Here is an 18,934-nt window from a genome sequence, read left to right as displayed (position 1 = left end):
ACCTTCCAGAACTCTCCAGTGTTTGCTGGGCGAGCCGGAAGTCACTTCTCAATTTAAGTCTGAGGGCCAGAACGAGGATCTGGTAGACTTGCAGTGGGAGCTTCTCTGTTCAGAAGCTGCAGCCACAAGATGGCGCCTTAGGATCAGAGCGGTGCCGGGAACAGCTGAAGATGACGGCTGGTAAGTATGTTAGGGTCAGGGATGTTAGATTAGTAGCATCACTCCAGCGCTGAAATAAAAAACCTGCTGTTAGTATGTTATATGTACCTGAAAATGGCGCTATTGCCAAATTCATCTCTTTCAGGGAAAAAGGAAGCCCTCATTTTTGTCTCCAAAAAAAAACAAGTTGTGGCTCCTGGAGTGTGGCAATAAAAAAAAAAAAGTGTAATAAAGACCAAAATTGACTCTGGTGGAGAAGGGGTTAATGTCACCACCGATGCCAACGCCTTACACTGGTACTAGAAATGGAGGCTAGCAGTTACACAGATCAGCAGTATGACAATTGTATTTCAGTTATAAGATACACGTACGAGCATGGTAAATGCACAAGTGAAATTATACCAATAATTACACCAACGTGCCTGAAAACCTTCTGTCACTCAGACAGCAATGACGTCACCGAGTGGGTTGATTTATGTCTTTTGTGGCTTGTTATTATTGGAATGGATCTTCAGTTCTTGCTGTAATATTCCACTTATTATTCTGTGTAATACAATCTATGTAGCTCCCACCTTTACATTGTCTGCTCTTCTCCTCAGTGCGAAGCTTAGAGATTTAATTATCGATTTTAAAAAACCGAGCTTCATCCAATATTTAAGCAACGTTCTATCCCATGATGCAAAGGACACCGTGGCAAACATCCTGAAGGGTAAGAGTATGTGCCTCAAGTTAGAAATTAAATAAAAACGACCCCTGGTATTTTTGCTTTTAAATTAATGATTCTTTTCACTTTTACACTTTGTGGATAAGTGGCCATAGACTGGGAAGGTCCTGCACACACATGATGATATTGTAGTTCCTTAAAGGGATTGTCCACTACTAGCACAGCCCCTTATTGAAGCATGTTTGACCCCAGAAAAACAACACTTCTACTCCTCTTCGGTGTTGGCACTGGTTCTCCCAGTGATTGCATCACATTATGTCACGCAATCCGTGAGGTCAATCATCACTGGCTTCTCTTTCCACCTTCAGACATGTCGGACCTCAAGAGGAAGTGAGCGGCCCTTCAGCTCCTCCTCCCTCTTGATGTCTGATTCGTCTGAAGGTGGGAAGAGTGACACCCGCACTGATTGGCCGCAGGGATTGCGTGACACCGAGAGAGCGAGTGCAAACTGCATTGGCACCGGAGGTCTGTAAGAGTGTTATTTTACCTGGGGTGAACATACTGATTGAGAAAAGGCTTTCCGAGTAGTGGACATCGCCTTTAATTACTTCTGAAATAGTTGCTCACTTTCAACACTGAGAGCTGCGTGTTTATCATAGAAGATTGTGACTTATGTATGTATAATAGTAAATTATAACCTTAGGTGAGGGTGAGATTGTTTCCTTAATGTTACAGTCCAATTTTTTTTTTAGAATTTTCTTTTTAATTCTTCTAGGCCTCAATAAGCCTCAGAAGCAAGCCATGAAACGTGTCCTCCTGTCTGAGGATTATACACTAATTGTGGGCATGCCTGGAACAGGGAAGACCACGACCATCTGTACTTTAGTAAGATTGTTAGTCATTGTGTTGGGATTTAGCATTGATCGTCTGCCTGTCTTATGTTATCTTTATGTATAGAGGTAGTGTTTGTGGGTTTGTGTATATATTTAGATTTTATTACATTTATTTTAAGCTTTGATTAAGGCTGCAGCCATTATTCCTTATTTTAACCAGCTACTGATTACTCAGATCACCATCTGCCGTGGGCTGAATTACCACTCGCTGTATAGATTGAATAGTTAGTTAATGAACTTTTTATTATTATCCTTTGTGATAGTTCAATTCACGTGGTGGTATACCAATGTAGAAAATGGGAACACTGTCTCTTTAAATCCTTGTAGGTTTATTTTAAGGCAGCATAAACCAACACGTGGGGAAAATAAACTCAGCCTTTCCGGCTAGAGCAGGGAAAACAACAAAGAAAACAAAACGCTGCAACACAGTCCATACGTTGCGGCTGGCACACCGCTCTGGATCAACACAGGTTCAGTGTGCGCTCGACAAGCCACTGGACACTCCTCTCTCCAGGCTAGCTGAACCCAGACTGCCTGTAGAGCCCATTTATTAAACCATAGACCATGTGACTTTTTCCATCATGTGACTGATCACATGATCATGACATCACACAGGTCCTGGCAGCTCTGCCAGTGGAGATAAAGTGGACCTCCTCCCACCCGCTCAATGAAGGTCCACATGAAACCAGCCCTTTATGCAACTTTAACTTAACCCACACAACACATAGTGTGCTGGAGGAAAATACACTGGTTTCATATCACTGACGCCATTAAGCGCAGTGACACATATCTCCCCTCTATTACCTAACCAGTGACTTTGTCACACCCTGTAAAGTTAGGAATCTTTGTATTTAACTTATTTCCTAATTTTGCTTTCGTCTATCTTTAAGACCATGGTAAAAGTGCGGACTTTACTGCCAAAACTGAGAGACTAAATTTAGTGTGTGAGCATAGAGGAGCTGAGAATCCCACTCTGGGTGTAGGGGGTCTTTCCAGTTTCTGAAGTTTAAATAAGCCACTGCTGGTGCATTTACACTGCACGATTATCCTGGGAATGCTTGTTTTATGAGATTTCTGCACTGTAAATAGGCAAAACTCGCTCATCAGTCAGGTGAAAGGAGCCTTTGGTTTGCACAAAAAGATGATCATTCTCTGCAGCACATCGTCCCGCAATCAGATTTTGGATAGTTTTTGATGGTGTATTTTTGCTGTGCAAAAAAAAAAGCGCAGCGTATTACAATTCCATCAAAATGGATGGGATTTCTGATTTTTGCCCACTGTGCTGCTTTTTTTTTTTTAAATAAATAAATGCAGCATAAACTGTGGTGTTTGAAATTCACAAGATGTCAAATTCTTTAGTAAGTGTGCCGAGTTTTAGTTGTGGATTTCATCTATAGAATCTCAATAGATGTGAGAAATTTGCAATTAAAAATGCATGTAATCCTCACACGATTATAACAATAAAGTTTTGTCAAAGCCAATTACCAAGAAGCATCAAAAACAAAGCAACTTTATTTAAAACGTGACGAGACAAAAGCAGCAGCGGCAAATACACGATAAAAATGCAACGTAAAAACTGCAAATAACCTAATTTACCTAATAGGTGCAGAAATGCTACAGAAAATCTGCACCATCAAAAACCTCGCCAAATACTCTACGTGGGAACGTGACCTAAGACAGCATGAACTAGGCAGATAAACCAGCACTTTCAGTCTTATAGATAGAAGTTAGCAAAATAAGCTAATGGCGTGTATTACTAACTTTTATGAAGGCTAATAATTACATTAAAAGGAAAAGAAAAGGGGAAATGTCTTAGGAGAAGGTGTATTCCCATCACAGACCTCTAGTAGGAGACGCTCTTGACATGAGTTGCTCCTGCATGACAGAAAATGCTCAGCTTCTATGAAGCCTGAATATTAGAAATGAAGATTTCTGCTTGAATTGCTCCTAGTAAATGGTCTCCTTAATAAATAAACCAACTCTAAGCCCATGTTCACAGTTTCCATCAGTATTTGTAGCCAAGACCAGGAGTGGGTGATAAATCCAGAAGTGGTGACGTGTTTCTATTATACTTTTCCTACGATTGTTCCACTCCTGGTTTTGGCTACAAATAGTGATGACCAAATACTGACCATGTGTACTTGGCCTTATGATCCTTGTATGTGAGGCAGAAGCCCAGGTATGGTAAATGTGTCCCCTCATCGCCCTCCACCTACTTTCCTCCCATACCGATGAGCTGCATTTAGTGTAGGCTTCTTGTATTTGGTGACGTGTTGTGCTCCTTTCCAGGTGCGTATTCTCTATGCCTGCGGCTTCAGCGTGTTGCTGACCAGCTATACTCACTCCGCTGTAGACAACATACTCCTGAAACTTAAAAAATTTAAGGTTGGATTTTTACGCCTGGGAAGAACACAGAAAATTCACACAGAGGTGCAGAAATTTGGTGAAGAAGAAATTTGCAAAACCAAGTCTATAAAGTCACTAAGTGCTTTAGAAGAACTCTACAACAGTCAGGTGTGTCTAGGGACTGTCACATCTACCGTTATCTGGTCTTGGGGTCACCTCCCCACCCCTTATCAGCTCATATCTCTTCCTTTTTTGTAAATTAACTCCTCTGGGACTGGGTCATTTATTTTCCTTTTTTACTTTTTTTTTTTTTTTTTTTTCCCCTTCAAAGAGTCATATCATTTATTTTTTTTTTTTTTTAATTTTCATTTGCTGCCAATCACTTGACCATTTTATGTACTTAAAAAAAAAAAAATCCAATTCCATCATATTTATTTTTTGTGGGGTTTGATTTTCACAGCGTTCATGTGCGGTAAATATGACCCCGCAAGCTGATTTTTGTAGTTCAGTCTGATTACGGCAATACCAAACTCGTCCCAAAAAAAATTGTTTTAATCATCACAATTTGGAGAATGGTAACCTTTTTCAGTCATGAAAGTTGGCCCCAATTCTGGTATATATGGCCCTCATCCTCATCCTGATAGATATGGCCCCATCCTCATCCTGATAACACCGTGTGCAGAATTATTAGGCAAGTTGTATTTGAGCGGATTCTTTTTATTATTGAATAACAACTATGTTCTCAATCAACCCAAAAGACTCATAGATATCAAAGCTTAATATTTTTGGAAGTTGGGAGTGGTTTTTTTTTTAGATTTGTCTATCTTAGGAGGATATCTGTTTGTGCAGGTAGCGATTACTGTGAAGAATTATTAGGCAACTTAATAAAAAACAAATACCCATCTCACTTGTTTATTTTCACCAGGTAAACCAATATAACACAATTTAGAAATAAACATTTCTGACATTCAAAAACAAAACAAAAAAAATCAGTGACCAATATAGCCACCTTTCTTTACAATGACACTCAAAAGCCTTCCATCCATAGATTCTGTCAGTTGCTTGATCTGTTTATGATCAACATTGCGTGCAGCAGCCACCACAGCCTCCCAGACACTGAGAGGTGTACTGTTTTCCCTCCCTGTAGATCTCACATTTTATGAGGGACCACAGGTTCTGTATGGGGTTCAGATCAGGTGAACAAGGGGGCCATGTCATTATTTTTTCTCCTTTTAGGCCTTTAATGGCCAGCCATGCTGTGGAGTATTTGGATGCATGTGATGGAGCATTGTCCTGCATGAAAATCATGTTTTTCTTGAATGATACAGACTTCTTCCTGTACCACTGCTTGAAGAAGGTGTCTTCCAGAAACTGGCAGTAGGTCTGGGAGTTGAGCTTCACTCCATCCTCAACCCGAAAAGGTCCCACAAGTTCATCTTTGATGATACCAGCCCATACCAGTACCCCACCTCCACCTTGCTGGCGTCTGAGTCGGAGTGGAGCTCTCTGCCCTTTACTGATCCAGTCTCGGGCCCATCCATCTGGCCAATCAAGAGTCGCTCTCATTTCATCAGTCCATAAAACCTTAGAAAAATCAGTTTTAAGATATTTCTTGGCCCAGTCTTGATGTTTTATCTTATGTTTCTTGTTGAAAGGTAATCGTTTTCCAGCCTTCCTTACCTTGGCCATGTCCCCGAGTATGGCACACCTTGAGCTTTTCGATACTCCAGTAACGTTGCAGCACTGAAATATGGCATCTTGGCAGCTTCACACTTGATTTTCCTCAATTCATGGGCAGTTATTTTGCGCCTTTTTTTTATCAACACACTTCTTGCAACCCTGTTGGATATTTGCCATTAAACGCTTGATTGTTCGGTGATCACGCTTCAAAAGTTTGGCAATTTCAAGACTGCTGCATCCCTCTGCAAGACATCGCACAATTTTTGATTTTTCAGAGTCCGTAAAATCTTTCTTCGGACCCATTTTGCCAAAGGAACGGAAGTTGCCTAATAATTAAGCACACCTTATATAGGGTTTTTGTCATTAGACCACACCCCTCCTCATTACAGAGATGCAAATCACCTTATTTACATAATTGGCAGTTGGCTTTCAAGCCTATACAGCTTGGAGTAGGACAACATGTATAAAAAGGATGATGTGATCAAAATACGCATTTGCCTAATAATTCTGCACCCAGTGTAAAACGCCCCATACTCATCCTGATATACATGGACCCCATCCTCATCCTGTTATATATGGCCCCATCCTCATCCTGGTATACATGGGCCCCATCCTCATCCTGGTATACATGGGCCCCATCCTCATCCTGGTATACATGGGCCCCATCCTCATTCTGGTATACATGGGCCCCATCCTCATCCTGGTATACATGGGCCCCATCCTCATCCTGGTATACATGGACCCCATCCTCATCCTGGTATACATCGCCCCATCCTCATCCTGGTATACAGTACATGAACCCTATCCTCATCCTGTTATATATGGTCCCATCCTCATCCTGGTATACATGGTCCCCCATCCTCATCCTGATATACATGGTCCCCCATCCTCATCCTGGTATACATGGTCCCCCATCCTCATCCTGGTATACATGATCCCGTATTCTCATCCTGCTATACATCATCCCCCATCTTCATCCTGGTATACATCACCCCATCCTGGTATACATGGTCCCTCATCCTGGTATACATGATCCCCCATCCTCATCCTGGTATACATGGTCCCCCATCCTCATCCTGGTATACATGGTCCCCCATCCTCATCCTTGTATGCATGGTCCCCCATCCTCATCCTGGTATACATCGTACCCCATCCTCATCCTGGTATACATCGCCCCATCCTCATCCTGTTATATGTGGCCCCATCCTCATCCTGTTATATATGGCCCCATCCTCATCCTGTTATATATGGCCCCATCCTCATCCTGTTATATATGGCCCCATCCTCATCCTGGTATACATCGCCCCATCCTCATCCTGGTATACATCGCCCCATCCTCATCCTGTTATATATGGTCCCATCCTCATCCTGTTATATATGGTCCCATCCTCATCCTGGTATACATGGTCCCCCATCCTCTTCCTGATATACATGGTCCCCCATCCTCATCCTGATATTCATGGTCCCCCATCCTCATCCTGATATACATGGTCCCCCATCCTCATCCTGATATACATGGTCCCCCATCCTCATCCTGATATACATGGTCCCCCATCCTCATCCTGGTATACATGGTCCCGCATCCTCAACCGGGTATACATCATCCCCCATCCTCATCCTGGTATACGTGGTCCCCCATCCTCATCCTGGTATACGTGGTCCCCCATCCTCATCCTGGTATACGTGGTCCCCCATCCTCATCCCTGGTATACGTGGTCCCCCCATCCGCATCCTGATACACGTGATTCCCCATCCTCATCCTGGTATACATCACTCCATCCTCATCCTGGTATACATGGTCCCCATCCTCATCCTGGTATACATCACTCCTTCCTCATCCTGGTATACATGGTCCCCCATCCTCATCCTGGTATACATGGTCCCCCATCCTCATCCTGGTATACATGGTCCCCATCCTTTTGTACGTCGTTCCCCATTCTCATCCTGCTATACATGGTCCCCCATTCTCATCCTGGTATACATGGTTCCCCATCCTCATCCTGGTATACATGGTCCCCATCCTCATCCCTGGTATACGTGGTCCCCCCATCCGCATCCTGATATACGTGATCCCCCATCCTCATCCTGATATACGTGATCCCCCATCCTCATCCTGGTATACGTGGTCCCCCATCCTCATCCTGGTATACGTGGTCCCCCATCCTCATCCTGGTATACGTGGTCCCCCATCCTCATCCCTGGTATACGTGGTCCCCCCATCCGCATCCTGATATACGTGATTCCCCATCCTCATCCTGGTATACATCACTCCATCCTCATCCTGGTATACATGGTCCCCATCCTCATCCTGGTATACATCACTCCTTCCTCATCCTGGTATACATGGTCCCCCATCCTCATCCTGGTATACATGGTCCCCCATCCTCATCCTGGTATACATGGTCCCCATCCTTTTGTACGTCGTTCCCCATTCTCATCCTGCTATACATGGTCCCCCATCCTCATCCTGGTATACATGGTTCCCCATCCTCATCCTGGTATACATGGTCCCCATCCTCATCCCTGGTATACGTGGTCCCCCCATCCGCATCCTGATATACGTGATCCCCCATCCTCATCCTGGTATACATGGACCCCATCCTCATCCTGGTATACATCGCCCCATCCTCATCCTGGTATACAGTACATGAACCCTATCCTCATCCTGTTATATATGGTCCCATCCTCATCCTGGTATACATGGTCCCCCATCCTCATCCTGATATACATGGTCCCCCATCCTCATCCTGGTATACATGGTCCCCCATCCTCATCCTGGTATACAGGATCCCGTATTCTCATCCTGCTATACATCATCCCCCATCTTCATCCTGGTATACATCACCCCATCCTGGTATACATGGTCCCTCATCGTGGTATACATGATCCCCCATCCTCATACTGGTATACATGGTCCCCCATCCTCATCCTTGTATACATGGTCCCCCATCCTCATCCTGGTATACATCGTACCCCTTCCTCATCCTGGTATACATCGCCCCATCCTCATCCTGTTATATGTGGCCCCATCCTCATCCTGTTATATATGGCCCCATCCTCATCCTGTTATATATGGCCCCATCCTCATCCTGGTATACATCGCCCCATCCTCATCCTGGTATACATCGCCCCATCCTCATCCTGTTATATATGGTCCCATCCTCATCCTGGTATACATGGTCCCCCATCCTCATCCTGATATACATGGTCCCCCATCCTCATCCTGATATACATGGTCCCCCATCCTCATCCTGATATACATGGTCCCCCATCCTCATCCTGATATACATGGTCCCCCATCCTCATCCTGATATACAGTCATATGTAAAAGTTTGGGCACCCCTATTAATGTTAACCTTTTTTCTTTATAACAATTTTGTTTTTTGCTACAGCTATTTCAGTTTTATATATCTAATAACTGATGGACTCAGTTATATTTCTGGATTCAAATGAGGTTTATTGTACTAACAGAAAATGTGCAATCTGCATTTAAACAAAATTTGACCGGTGCAAAAGTATGGGCACCCTTATCATTTTCTTGATTTGAACACTCCTAACTACTTTTTACTGACTTCCTGAAGCACTAAATTGGTTTTGTAACCTCATTGAGCTTTGAACTTCATAGCCAGGTGTATCAAATCATGAGAAAAGGTATTTAAAGTGGCCACTTGCAAGTAGTTCTCCTATTTGATTCTCCTATGAAGAGTGGCATCATGGGCTCCTCAAAACAACTCTCAAATGATCTGAAAACAAAGATTATTCAACATAGCTTTTCAGGGGAAGGATACAAAAAGTTGTCTCAGAAATTTAACCAGTCAGTTTCCACTGTGAGGAACATAGTAAGGAAATGGAAGAACACAGGTACAGTTCTTGTTAAGCCCAGAAGTGGCAGGCCAAGAAAAATATCAGAAAGGCAGAGAAGAAGAATGGTGAGAACAGTCAAGGACAATCCACAGACCACCTCCAAAGACCTGCAGCATCATCTTGCTGCAGATGGTGTCACTGTGCATCGGTCAACAATACAGCGCATGCATAACGCCTTTTTGTATGACCAAACAACTCAATCTTTGTTTCATCAGTCCACAGGACCTTCTTCCAAAATGTAACTGGCTTGTCCAAATGTGCTTTTGCATACCTCAGGCGACTCTGTTTGTGGCGTGCTTGCAGAAACGGCTTCTTTCGCATCACTCTCCGATACAGCTTCTCCTTGTGCAAAGTGCGCTGTATTGTTGACCGATGCACAGTGACACCATCTGCAGCAAGATGATGCTGCAGGTCTTTGGAGGTGGTCTGTGGATTGTCCTTGACTGTTCTCACCATTCTTCTTCTCTGCCTTTCTGATATTTTTCTTGGCCTGCCACTTCTGGGCTTAACAAGAACTGTACCTGTGTTCTTCCATTTCCTTACTATGTTCCTCACAGTGGAAACTGACAGGTTAAATCTCTGAGACAACTTTTTGTATCCTTCCCCTGAAAAGATATGTTGAATAATCTTGGTTTTCAGATCATTTGAGAGTTGTTTTGAGGAGCCCATGATGCCACTCTTCATAGGAGAATCAAATAGGAGAACTACTTGCAAGTGGCCACCTTAAATACCTTTTCTCATGATTTGATACACCTGGCTATGAAGATCAAAGCTCAATGAGGTTACAAAACCAATTTAGTGCTTCAGGAAGTCAGTAAAAAGTAGTTAGGAGTGTTCAAATCAAGAAAATGATAAGGGTGCCCATTCTTTTGCACCTGTGAAATTTTGTTTAAATGCAGTTTGCACATTTTCTGTTAGTACAATAAACCTCATTTGAATCCAGAAATATAACTGAGTCCATCAGTTATTAGATATATGAAACTGAAATACCTGTTGCAAAAACCAAAATTGTTATAAAGAAAAAAGGTTAACATTAATAGGGGTGCCCAAACTTTTACATATGACTGTACATGGTCCCCCATCCTCATCCTGATATACATGGTCCCCCATCCTCATCCTGATATACATGGTCCCCCATCCTCATCCTGATATACATGGTCCCCCATCCTCATCCTGATATACATGGTCCCCCATCCTCATCCTGATATACATGGTCCCCCATCCTCATCCTGGTATACATGGTCCCGCATCCTCAACCGGGTATACATCATCCCCCATCCTCATCCTGGTATACATCATCCCCCATCCTCATCCTGGTATACGTGGTCCCCCATCCTCATCCTGGTATACGTGGTCCCCCATCCTCATCCTGGTATACGTGGTCCCCCATCCTCATCCCTGGTATACGTGGTCCCCCCATCCGCATCCTGATATACGTGATCCCCCATCCTCATCCTGGTATACATCACTCCATCCTCATCCTGGTATACATGGTCCCCATCCTCATCCTGGTATACATCACTCCTTCCTCATCCTGGTATACATGGTCCCTCATCCTCATCCTAGTATACATGGTCCCCCATCCTCATCCTGGTATACATGGTCCCCATCCTTTTGTACGTCGTTCCCCATTCTCATCCTGCTATACATGGTCCCCCATCCTCATCCTGGTATACATGGTTCCCCATCCTCATCCTGGTATACATGGTCCCCATCCTCATCCTGGTATACATGGTCCCCATCCTCATCCTGGTATACATGGTCCCCATCCTCATCCTGGTATACATGGTCCCCATCCTCATCCTGGTATACGTGGTCCCCCATTCTCATCCTGGTATACGTGGTCCCCCATTCTCATCCTGGTATACGTGGTCCCCCATTCTCATCCTGGTATACGTGGTCCCCCATTCTCATCCTGGTATAGGTGGTCCCCCATTCTCATCCTGGTATACGTGGTCCCCCATCCCCATCCCTGGTATACGTGGTCCCCCATCCTCATCCCTGGTATACGTGGTCCCCCATCCTCATCCCTGGTATACGTGGTCCCCCATCCTCATCCCTGGTATACGTGGTCCCCCATCCTCATCCCTGGTATACGTGGTCCCCCCATCCGCATCCTGATATACATGATCCCCCATCCGCATCCTGATATACTTGATCCCCCATCCTCATCCTGGTATACATCACTCCATCCTCATCCTGGTATACGTGGTCCCCCATCCTCATCCTGGTATACGTGGTCCCCCATCCTCATCCCTGGTATACGTGGTCCCTCCATCTGCATCCTGATATACATGATCCCCCATCCTCATCCTGGTATACATCACTCCATCCTCATCCTGGTATACATGGTCCCCATCCTCATCCTGGTATACATGGTCCCCCATCCTCATCCTGGTATACATGGTCCCCCATCCTCATCCTGGTATACATGGTCCCCCATCCTCATCCTGGTATACATGGTCCCCCATCCTCATCCTGGTATACATGGTCCCCATCCTCATCCTGGTATACATGGTCCCCATCCTTTTGTACGTCGTTCCCCATTCTCATCCTGCTATACATGGTCCCCCATCCTCATCCTGGTATACATGGTCCCCATCCTCATCCTGGTATACATCACTCCATCCTCATCCTGGTATACATGGTCCCCCATCCTTTTTTTTACGCATGGCAAGCTATAGTTTTTTTTTTTTGTTTTTTTTGTTTTTTTTCAATTCTCCTTTCTGGGGATAAGTATAACAATTTGGCCACTTTTTATTGAATTTATTTGCATGCAGTGAATTGATTTAACCCCTTAATGAGTCAATACGTCTTTTTACTGACCTGAGATATAAGAGAATATCATCCCCATACAGGTGACAATCCAGCTGCTGTCAGCTGTCCACTATAGCTGACCAATTGCTCTATCACAAACGATCAGTGTTGGCACCGTCCCCTTAGTTGCTGCTGTCAAAAGTGACTACATCAGAAAAATGGTTAAAAGATTGTGGGGGCTTCCGCTTTAATCTAATTGACACACCGAGATCATGATTGTGTTGGTCCTGATGTTTGCCATAGCAGTTCATGGCCAAATAGCCGGCACCCGGATATAGCGGTCAGTTCAGAAGTTAGTGACATTTAGGTGGTAAACAAACATTTTTTCATTCCTTCTATACCACTTTGCATTAATTCCTGAAAATCACCTGAAGGGTTAATAAACTACCTGACAGCAGTTTTCAATGTCAGGGGGTGCTGTTTTTAAAATGGTATCATGTTTGGGGTTTTCCAATGTATAGCACCCCCAAAGTCACTTCAAACCTGGATAGGTCCCTCAAAAAAATAAATTTTGTAACTTTCCTTGAAAAAATGAAAAATTACTACTACATTTTTAAACCTCCTAAAAGGCTAACAAAATAAATTAGCATTTTAAAAATGGTGCTGATGTAAAGCAGACATGTGGTATGACTATCTGGATTAAACTGATACATTCAAAGTTTGAAAATTGCAATGTTTTTACATTTTTATCAAGTATCTGATATTTTTTATCAATAAACACAAAGCATATCTCCCTAAATTTACCATTCTCATGAATTATAATGTGCCACGAAAAAACAATCTCAAAAGTAATGGGATTTGTTGAAGCATTTCAGAGTTATCACCACTTAAAGTGATATTGGTCAGAATTTTAAAAATTTGCTCCATCACTAAGGGTTTAAAAATGTTAATTCTGGCTTTTCAAATCTTTCCTTTATGTTTTTACAGTAGAGGTTAGATTTATACTTTTTATAGCTTTGACTCTTGCACATGTCTGAATACCAGATGTGTTTGCTTTTATTTCATTTCCTGTCGACTTGAAGGTCAAATCAAATTATTATTCTTTAAAATATTTTTTAAAGCAATCCTTAAATACATCTTTTTTCTTTTTTCCATTCCTGATGAAACCTATGGATGGCGGCAACGGCGACCTTAAGGAAGCCCTCAGCCTCCACCGTAATAGACCGACACCCAGTGATCATGTCAAGGGTGAGGCGAGGGGCCTTTGAATGGGCAATGAGGACCCATTTAAATCCTGCTGTCAGTGTTTTTTTTTGCCACATATAAGATATAAGATGTGGGCAGCGACCATTTGCTCATCACTGGCATGTTCACAATGGGCAGTGATCGAAAATGAACGTTCCTGTGAACGCCATTAGAAACAAAGAAATATGGAGCTTCACATATTCAGATTAAGACTGAGATCAGACAAGCATATGAGAAATTGTTTGATTTTTTTTTTTTTTCGTATTGTTTGTTTGTTTGGTTTTTTTTAGGTCATGTTGCAGCAAAGTATCCATAAAAATCTGATAATATACCAATGATCCATTTGGGATCTGATATTTAGTTTTTATTTTTTTAGACTTTTATAGACATGTCTCATCCGAAATACAAAAGACAGTAGTGCATGCTGCAATATTTATTTCTTTATCGCTTCATTGGGGGACACAGGAAACCATGGGTGTATGCTGCTGCCACTAGGAGGCTGACGCTATGTGGAAAAAAGGTTAGCTAGTTAGTGAAAAGATTCACTATATTAATAACATCAATAAAATTATTTGATGACAGATGGTATAGATGGTTGGAACTCAAGTCTAAAATAGAAGAGGAGTTTATACCTTGAACCTTTGTTTTCTCTTTTTTTTTTTTTTTTTTTTTTTATTTATGATGTGCCAAAATTTTATATATATTTAGGTGTCTGCCTGTGCCCTTACAATTGTTTTTTTGTTCTGTTCTGTTCATTGTTAATTGCACTCATTTCAAGTGCTGATATGATTGTAATGGTATTATACTGTAATGTTTGATTTACATTACTCTAAATTTCATCTGGGTATGACTATATGAATGTATGTTTTACATTTCTACTATTCTGAAAACTCTAATAAAAATCAGGGCTGTGGAGTCGGTAGGCCAAACCTGCGACTCCGACTCCGACTCCTCAGTTTCCCTTACACCGACTCCGACTCCAACTCCGACTCCACGACTCCGACTCCCACACATATTGCTTATATTTAAGTGAAAAATTTATTGTAGTACAATGTGAACCTCAGACATTTAATCATTTTTATGATCCAATAATCAAGATATTTAGACAGAACAGAATATATATTGGTGTACTACCCGGTTTTCATTCTTTTTGGTACAGATACGATATGGATAGACAGATATAGATAAATGGATAGATAGAGCAGATTTCTAATCTGCTTTTGCTATTGAAAACACTATCTATGAGCTCAAAAACCTTTCAGGTGATGCGGTTTTTTAAAAAGATGATCAGCTTTTGCAGCTGAAAAACGTATCCTCAAAAAACACAGGAAAAACGCTGTGTGTGAATGTAGCCTTAGATCAGGAATAGAACAGCCATTTATAGGACATTTCATAACTTTCCCAAACTCCTATGAAAAAATATTCAGCACATCCTGCATTGAATTACTGTACCCAATTTATTATATATTTTAGGAGTCGGAGTCGGTCCATTTTATACCGACTCCAACTCCGACTCCGACTCCACCAAAATGAGCACCGACTCCGACTCCACGACTCCGACTCCACAGCCCTGATAAAAATATTGTTTAAGAAAAAAGGTTAGCTCCTCCCCAGTAGTATACACCCCACCGACCGAAACTAGGATATTCAGTTTTAGCTTGGTGTCAGTAGGAGGTGGACACGGGTCTTTCATTAGACCCATATCCACCTCAATGTGTGTCGTTTCTTTTCAGGTTCATGGAGGGATACAGTGTGAATAGTCCCTTCTGTACTCCCACGCAGAGACTACGAGTACGGCGTGTACTGCTACCCCATATTCTCATAAGTCAGGCCGGCAGGACCCCAACCCCTAACACAGGAGCCTCTGTCCCCTACCCACTCGCCCCCCAGAGCCTGTCAGATTGAGGAGAAACGGACGTCCTACAACGCGGGAATTTCTGACGTTCAATCTTTCGTGGATGAGGAGGTACATTCCACCCCCCAGGTCCCAGCAAGATAGAAGATTATGAAAGAAAAGAAAAAGATTTTCCTTTATTTTGGTAGAGGGCATTAGAGGTCTTTCACCTTTAATTCCGATGGAATGGGGCCACCAGGCATTCCATTGCGGCGTTTTTAGGGCCCTCCATGCCGCTCCCCCATGCTCTGGCGGTCACTTGCTGTAATCTATGTCCTGGTTTCTCTCGGGCCTAGTTGCAGGGGTGGTTCCCACCGTCATCTCAGCTCTTCGGGCGGGCTTTTCTCCCAGTCTGCATGCGTTCGCCGTCATCTTGCTCTCCCCGGTCCCGGCGGGACCTTTTCTACAGTGTGCACTTTTACTTGAGGGTCCCATGCATGCTCCCTGCGGTCGCCATCTGCTGGCTCCTGGACCTGGAAGGTGGCGCTTGCTCCAGCTAACAAGCGGGGTGCGGAGTATAAGCCAGGCACAGCAGAATGGAGCTTAGCGGGGCCACACTATCCGCAGGGTCAGTGATGGGTGAGAGAATCCATCATTCCTAATGATGCGGCTGTAAAAGGCGCTCTAGTCTTATAGTAGCCTGGAGCCGTGCAGTCACTGGTGTAATAGTAATCTAGAGCCGTGCAGTCACTGGTGTAATAGTAATCTAGAGCCGTGCAGTCACTGGTGTAATTTACGCTCTAGAGCAGTGCAGTCAACAGCTTTGGGTATTGCAGTACACGACGCTGCCGTCATCTGTGCCACTGCCCGCTCTACGCCCTCCACAGGGAGATGGGCCATTATAAAACCTGCCGTATGGCGTTCACCTGGTAGAAGGTTTCACTTGCCCATTTCCCCTCGGAGATTTCCGTTTTGTCACTGCAGTGGTGATTTCTGCTATTCCAGATCTGTGCCTTGATTTTCAGCACAGCAAGGCTTGGCCATTGCCCTACATATAAAGATGCTAGAGCCCTGGCATATCAAATGCTTCCATATCTCCTGTCCACAGGCACTCGTCCTGCATCTTCCTGCAGCCCCCTCCGGATGCTGGCATTACACTGCTCTAAGCAGAGAGGGAAGCTGCTCCTACGCCTTTACGACTGCAGTGTTTGGGCCTGAATTCCAGCTGGATAGAAGTTCGTGTTACCCAGCAATATCCGCTGTGGCTCAGTGGATAAAGAAGCTGACCACAAGTCGCAGGCCCAAGGGTTTGAACCCAGGCGCGTAACAGAGAGTAGCGTTTAGTCTCCTCCTGATTCCAAGCCTACTGTTCTACCGTCAGGAGAAATGACAGGTCAGAACATGCCTCATGACAGATTTCGTGGTGCGGCTTACTACACGTGAAGCTGTTATTCTGCCTAATGCCGTCAGGAATCCAGACCTAGACCACAACACAGAAATCGCTCTCTCCTGAACCCTTCTCCGGGGTTCTCCCAATGCTGATTTAGTCACAGGATACTGTGAGCCGATTGCAGTTGTGCGCTATCCGCTATCCAGGCTTCAGACGCATCACTTACCATGTAGTAGGGTAGTTTGAAACTCATATTTCAGCGGATCAGACGTGTTTCTGACTGACTGATGCAGTGGTACTGGTGTTCTGTACTGTATTCAGATGAGTTAGGCGCACTCTCCTTCATGTTCCTCGCGTTCAATTGCAGCAGTACTCTATCCGTTATCCAGGACTTAGATGCGTCTTCTACCAGACGCATTTAGTCGATACATGCAGTCTTTCCTGTGGCTCAAACGTTGATTGCTGCATCGGTCCGGCTCTTCTGTACCATTGTCAGGTGAGTCAGAAGCGCCCTCTATCACATTCCTCAGAGTGCTTTGCAACATCTTCCTATGCTCCCGTCTGTTCACCACTCAGTTAGTGTCGAGGGAGCTATTTAGGGAGGGCTAAATTAACCCTTCACGGTTGATACAGTGATTTCCAAATTAATTCATAGGGCGTTGGGAATGACCACACGGAGACGGGGGTCTCTGTACGGGAGGATCCAGGCAGATCACTAAGCCCCTTTATTTTAGTCACTTTTATAACATTTTGCTTAATTATGCAAAGTTCTCAACTAGCAATAACTTCATTTCCCTTTGTAAGCCAATAATATTGCAAGAAAACCAGAATATGTCCCTAGTTACGTGACGTAGAGAATAGAACAATAGCACATTCTTTTAGGGTCTCATATCTCCTATCTTGTACAAGCTAGAACAGTCTAGTTTCATAACAGCTGTGAACTTTCACCTAATTACAAACTTTATCTTGTAAACAACAAAATGGCGTCGCAAGCACAAAAATGGAGTCTGAAGAACAAGATATCCCATACATCTGAATACTGTACTTCACAGTCCCCCCTAGATAAATTTTGTTAACACATATGCAGCATCAGAGGTGCTATCCCAAGCCATAAGCTCGAGGGGTACTGGTCTTCACATGACTGATGCCGTGTTCTTAGTCATGGCTGTCGTGGCGCACCCATCCCACCTGTATACTACAATTTACGAATAACAATTTTTGATAACGGTGGTGAAGATCTTTTGTAGGTAGCCATGTGCTTGGCTTCAACATCTTCATCAAGTAGCCTTTTGAGATCGGTGCAGAGAAAAGCAGGGGCAACGACACCTTTGGTATCATCATTAGCTGTCTTAGTGCAGAATTTCCTAATACATACAGGAATACACCAAAGAACAAGTTTTAGTATCACATATACAACAAGGATACAGACAGCAATGTGTAACAAGCTTTGTAAGATCCCAGCTATCCAGCCCCCAATTTCCTTAAACCAATTGGCTGGACTGAGAAAGGAGAAGGTGTCTGACCACCAACTGTCCTTATTATGATCATTGTCTTTATCGTATTGATCTCTGAGTCTTTGAATATCTTCTAACTTTAACTTTTACCAATAATAATATGGAAAATGCGGAAAACCAAAACATCATGCCCCTTTATTTGCTATTGGTTTGTTGGGTGATGAGGAGGACTTGAACACATTGAACAGCACGGTCAGTTTCTTCTGATAACTGCTGAGGCTGGAAATTCGCAACTGGGGGCCTAGTGCCAAACAATATCTCATATGGGGACAGGCCATATTTTGCAATAGGGGTAGTACGAATGTGGTATAGTACAATGGGTAGGAGCTCTGGCCATGGAGCTGTAGTCTCCTGCATCATTTTGGTCAATTGTCCCTCCGTGTGCCGTTCAGCCTCTCTCAACTTTCCCTCTGGATTGTGGGTGGTACGGAGTATGGAGGGCTACAGTGGATCCAAGTATTGTCAGAACTTTTTGGTACACATGAGAAGAAAAGGCCGGACCTTGATCACTTTCAACAACTTCTGGAACCCCATATCTGCATATAAATTCCATCACCAGTTTCTTCGCTGTGGTCTTCGCAGTCATGT

General features: G+C 43.6%; 1 protein-coding gene across 2 annotated transcripts in view; it reads left to right on the top strand.

Moving 5' to 3' along the window:
- The window catches only part of DNA2 (DNA replication helicase/nuclease 2), an 89,082-nt gene that overhangs the window by 47,469 nt on the left and 22,679 nt on the right, over window positions 1-18,934 (top strand). For both annotated transcript variants that reach the window (XM_073548144.1, XM_073548145.1), the window contains exons 12-14: window positions 759-868; window positions 1,599-1,708; window positions 4,006-4,230. In XM_073548144.1, the coding sequence (XP_073404245.1) occupies window positions 759-868; window positions 1,599-1,708; window positions 4,006-4,230 (445 nt within the window). The remainder of the gene's footprint in view (window positions 1-758; window positions 869-1,598; window positions 1,709-4,005; window positions 4,231-18,934) is intronic.

This window comes from Dendrobates tinctorius, unplaced genomic scaffold (assembly GCF_039654945.1).
Source record: "Dendrobates tinctorius isolate UK_male_01 unplaced genomic scaffold, ASM3965494v1 ptg000156l, whole genome shotgun sequence".
Lineage (NCBI taxonomy): Eukaryota > Metazoa > Chordata > Amphibia > Anura > Dendrobatidae > Dendrobates > Dendrobates tinctorius.
Note: the sequence above shows the minus strand (reverse complement) of the source record. Positions and strands in the feature narration are given on the sequence as shown.